At 53.7% G+C, this 5,195-nt stretch overlaps 1 protein-coding gene across 1 annotated transcript in view; it reads left to right on the top strand.

Moving 5' to 3' along the window:
- Positions 1–2,388: 2,388 nt before the first annotated feature.
- Positions 2,389–5,195, top strand: part of CEP250 (centrosomal protein 250kDa) — a 38,759-nt gene continuing 35,952 nt past the window's right edge. Inside the window, exon 1 of the mRNA XM_009999362.1 lies at positions 2,389–2,472. Within this exon, the coding sequence (XP_009997664.1) occupies positions 2,389–2,472 (84 nt within the window). The remainder of the gene's footprint in view (positions 2,473–5,195) is intronic.

Below are 5,195 nucleotides of genomic sequence, written 5' to 3'. Positions count from 1 at the left end.
GAGGAAACCACTCTCCTGCTGTCCCCATGGCCCTCCCAACCATCCTGGCCTTTTATCCTTCCCAAAATCCCCACATCCTTCCCGGCCAGGAGGTGTGTCCCATGCCTGGGCCCACGCTATGGACACACTGGTTATCTTGCCAGCAGGGCCACAAAACCAGAGAAATGGTGGGTTCCCACTTTTAATCTATCCAGCCTCCAGTTTTCACAACACTCCTAAGAATTGTGCTTGGCCTGAACCTGCAGTACCTGAAGGGGCTGCAGGAAAACTGGGAAGGGTCTTTGGACAAGGGCAGGAGGGGAGAGGATGAGGGGTGATGGTTGCAAACTGGAAGAGGGGAGATTTAGGTGAGACATGAGGAGGGAATTCTTCCCTGTGAGGGTGGTGAGAGCCTGGCCCAGGTTGCTCAGGGAAGCTGTGGCTGCCCCATCCCTGGCAGTGTTGAAGGGCAGGTTGGATGGGGCTTGGAGCAGCCTGGGCTGGTGGGAGGTGTCCCTGCCCATGCCGTGGGGTGGGACTGGATGGTCTTTGAGGCCCTTTCTAATCCAAACCATCCTGTGATTCTATGACTCTATGACTCGTTGGAGGATGCTGTGCAATAAAGGCAGGGCTGAGCCAAGCAGAAAATGCCAGGCTGGTCCCCAGGGCCTGCAGCTCCCGGGGTGCAGCCTGGAAGGCGCCGTTACAGCCCCAGGGAGGTTCCAATGGAGACGTGATGCCAAGAGATCTTGGTTTGAGCTGCACGTGGAAATCTTTATTCTAGTAATCTCTCAGGAATTTCATTGCTGTTTCCCAGGGGAACTGATGTCCAAAAGGACTTGTAGGATTGAGTTGGGTAAACTTCAAATATTAAGCCATTTGCTGCCACGTTGCTTTTGCTTATTGAATCTGGTCAGCATTCTGTTTCTGTGAGAATTTAGGCCTCTTCACCTTAGGTTTTCAGGGATTGATTTTCAAAGGTGTGAAAAGATAATTTTAGGAAGGAGATGAACAGCTCTGTGCTTTTTGAAGGAATTACAGAAAACTCAGAGATGCTGTAATTAATAATTACTCGTCTTGGGCCAGAGCAAAATGAAGATAATAAAGTTTTGACACATAACTCTCAAATGCTGTGCTACAGTGTTGTGATGATAAATCAAAAACTGGAAGTCCAAAGAATGAATCATGTCATTGGTTACCAAGAAGCTTGGCCATATCTCTGAACGGTGGTGACCTATGGATGGGACAGGCCTAGAGAGAAGCACATGGACCAGATGTCCTGTCTGAAGAGCAGCAGAACTGAAAAGCACCTGCCTGCTGCAAGGGTGGGTGTGTGGTAGGTGCAGAAACCAGGCACAGCATGGAAAAGGGAAGAACATTTTTGAATGTCATTTGGAATCAATGGAAAGCCAGTTGCTCTGGGATCTAAGTTGTCTCAAAACAGTGAAGACCCGGAAGAAGAAAGGATCTCAGGAGAACTTATGCAAGGAAGTTTAGCTGAGACACTCCAGGCAAGAGTGAAGCCACCAGGAATCAAACCCGATGAAGGGGGCCTGGCTGAGGACAAAGTGTTCTGCTAGCAAGGCTGGAGAACTCTTGTTCCCACCATGGATCCAAGGACGTAGACCTGTTGGAGAGGGCCCAGAGAAGGGCCACCAAGATGATCCAAGGGCTGGAGCAGCTCTGCTCTGGAGCCAGGCTGGGAGAGTTGAGGTGTTCAGCCTGGAGAAGAGAAGGCTCCAGGGAGACCTTAGAGCAGCTTCCAGTGCCTGAAGGGGCTCCAGGAAAGCTGGGGAGGGGCTTTTCATCAGAGGAGACAGGGACAGGACAAGGGGTGATGGTTTTAAACTGAGAGAGGGGAGGTTTAGGTCAGATAGTAGAAAGAAATTCTTCACTCTCAGGGTGCTGAGGAACTGGGATGGGCTGCCCAGGGAGGTTGTTGATGCCCCATCCCTGGAGGTCCTTAAGGCCAGGTTTGATGAGGTTTGTGCAGCCTGGGCTGGTGGTTCCTGCTCGTGGCAGGGGAGTTGGAACTGGATGATCTTTAAGGTCCCTTCCAACCTTAACATTCAATGATGTTATGATTCTATCAATTACAGGAAGAGCCTCCAAATAGCACTTCAGTGTCTTATCACAGACCAGACTCTGCCTGAGAAGGGATGGAGGGGAGCAACCAGAGACATTTCCTCCTTCAGGGTGGTCTGCCTGAACTTCAGCAGGTTCTGGAGCAAGTCAGACAGCAGCACAGACAGTGCTACAGTTTCAGAATTTTTGGAGAGTGAACAGGAAGATGAGTGACACTAGGGTAGGACAGTATGTCCTTGGGCCCAAAAGTATCTTTCTGTGATCACTGGTCATGCCAGCCACCACAGGGAGCTTTTCCAGCTGCTTTGGAGAAGGGAGTGAGTCATGGTACCTCCTATTGGACAAGCCTACCCTAAGCTGGAAAAAACTAGAGAAAAACACCAGGAGCAAGGGACAGTGGTTGGCTCTGTGGGTGACAGACTCTGAGTTTAGAGGGTGTGAGGAATCCGGTTGTGCTTATTTCCATCTTTGCTGTCTCTAGCTAAAGACAACCCTCCTGAGCAGTTGCAGGTGTTTCTTCGGGGTATTCCTGAGGGAGCCGCGGTTACATCTGCTGGGGGCCCCAGGGGCAGCGTGCACGCGTGGGGTCACTGTTCTCCCGAGCTGTCGCTTGGTGGTGACACCCCCGGCCCGTAACGCGGTGAATGTTACCCGGGTGCTGTTCTGGTTCCCCCCGGTGGTTCCACTCCTTGGTTTTGGCAGCGAGTTAAAGTTCCTTTGAGTTTATTACCTGTGTGGAGCCGTGGGGCAGGGCGGGCAGGGTGACAGGAGCCCAGGCTGCCGGAGCTGAGGGGTCTCAGCAGCAGAGGGGCTGGGGGAACGTGTGGCCCCCCCAGGGCCTGCCTGGTGCCCTCCTGAGGGCCCAGAGCTCCCCCCTGGCACCCCTGGCACCCCTGACTCCTCAGCTCCGGCGTGGTGTGAGGTGCAGGTGCTGGCTGCTGTGCACAGACAAAAAAAGGTTCCTCTGAAGAAAGAGGAAGATTTGGTTCCCTGAGAGTTTAAAGAAGGTTTAATGTAAGGTAAGTTTAATGTAAGGTTGCCCATTGGTGTTTTGTCCAGTTGCCATTCCTGGAGCAGCCAGTAGTCCCCAAGTCCAGGGGACCTTATCAAGAAGGATTTTAGTTTTGTGACAGAGTAACATTGCTGGAGTAACGTTGGTCCTGGTTCTGAGGAGAGGGCTGTACTGCCTGTTACATGGCATGGCTGCCTCCACTAAAGCATTGGTTGAAAAATGGCATTTTGTCAAGGCCAGATATTGGTGTTGATGAGTGGAGGACAAGGGTGTGAGTTGGAGAAGTATCAGCAGGTTGTGGTGATGGACAGTGCCCACCAGCTGTGACCATGCTGCTTGGTCTCCAAGGCAAATCTAGCTGGTCCTGAGCTCTGCAGGGTGGTCACACAGGACTCCTTGTCTGGTTAATAGTTCCCAAATCTCCATCTAGAGCAGTGGAGACAGGAGAGGTCTGTGTGTTTTCAGGCTCAGAGGAGCCAACACAAGAACAGGACAGGCCAATAGCCTGCTGTAAGCAGATCTGGCAGGGGTGTTGGAGGGCCTTGTTTTGGTGTTCCTCCACCTAGACCATCAGACATCTCTGCAAGGAGAGGTGATGGGTCGTGGTCAGGAGAAGTGTGGACATTCTCTCCTCTGAAGTTAGGTGCCAGTTCTGCTGAGGATGCTTCTGTGGTGCATTTATGGTTTGAGTGGGCCCAGCAAATTTGTTGGCACCTGTAAGAGGAACTAGAGAGAGGGTCTTCAGGATTCCTGGGATGGTTGGAACAGAGAGGGGTCTGTGTTCCCTTCCACTTCCTGCCATGCTCTAAAAGCCAGGAGAACTGGAAGCCCTGTCCCTTTTTCTCCTGCACCCTTCCTCCTCACTGCTGCTGCAATCAGAGGCTCCTGTTTTCCCCTCATCTCGCCATGTGCTCTGCAGAATCCAACTCCATCAGGTGCTGTGAGGAGCTGTGAACCCCTCTCCCAAGTCAGCCTTGCCCTGTGGTCATTGAGATCAGTTTTGTATATATTGGTATGTAAGTTCATACATTACCTTAACCAACGTGTTACTCCCTTTTCTGTGTTCTAGTAAACTTGTTCCATTTTCAATTTCCAACCTGTAAGTTTCCCTTCCGTGTTCCCTTTTTGCTACTAGAGAGCAATTCTGCCCTCTGGTTGCTTGTTTGGCCTGACCACTGAGCTGGGGCAGGTGCCTTGTCAGTCCTTGCAGCCAGCAGGGCAGTGCTCAGGACCTTCCCCTTCCCTCACCCCAGCCCCAGTCTGACTGCTCACTCACCTCCTGCTCAGGGTTTGGCTCCTCCAGCTGGTGCCAGGGCTGCTCTGTGCTGGGATCAGCACCGCTGGGATGGACTGAGAGCACCAATGGGCAGCAGAGCCAGAAGAGCCTCAGGGCCCCGGTGCAGCCCTGACCATCTCCTGCCGCCGCCAGTTCTGCCTGCTGGTACAGAATCTGCTGGCCTTGGGGAACAGGATCGACCCGACTGCCAAGCTGGGAGGTGCAGAACATCAGCTCACCCAGAGAGCCCTTAGCTGGGCTGCTGAGGCTTTTCTGCTTCTCAGAGTGAGAGGAGGGACAGCCACGCTGTGATGGAGGAGGAAGGATGAGCACCCTCGTGGGGGGGGCTAACTGTTTATTGGGTTGTTGGGTTTTTTTGGTTCTGTTTTTTTGCTTTTCAGTGCATGAATTAAATTATTTTTCAGTGTAACGAACCCTCACTACTCGGGTGGTGAACACACGGACTCGCAGATCACCGAGTCTGTGCAGAGGGGTCTGAACTCCCTGCGTTTCTTCCTGAGCTTTTGAAACGAAGCCCAATCGGCAGAGCACGCTGTGCAGCTGAAGTCTCTCCTCGCACACCGGTTCCCCCGGCTCCTGCAGCACCGCGGGGAGGAGGCTCCGCCGTCCCACCGTGCGGGTTTGGGCGCCGCAGCTCCGAGGGCTCTCCCAGCTCTGCAGCCTCCTGGGGCGCTGCAATCCTGTCCCCGCACCCCGCCCCGGGGCCGTTTCCTCCCGCCTTTTCTCCCGGACTCGCCGCGGTTTGAGCGCCCCGGGGCCCTGACGAGTGTCCGGGCAGGCCGGGCCGGTGATGGCGGAGGCCGGGGAGGCTGCGCGGGGCCC

This window comes from Chaetura pelagica, unplaced genomic scaffold (assembly GCF_000747805.2).
Source record: "Chaetura pelagica isolate M959 unplaced genomic scaffold, ChaPel_1.0 scaffold376, whole genome shotgun sequence".
In the NCBI taxonomy this organism is placed as follows: Eukaryota; Metazoa; Chordata; class Aves; order Apodiformes; family Apodidae; genus Chaetura; species Chaetura pelagica.
The sequence above is the reverse complement of the archived record's forward strand: the minus strand, read 5'-3'. Positions and strand labels throughout refer to the sequence as shown.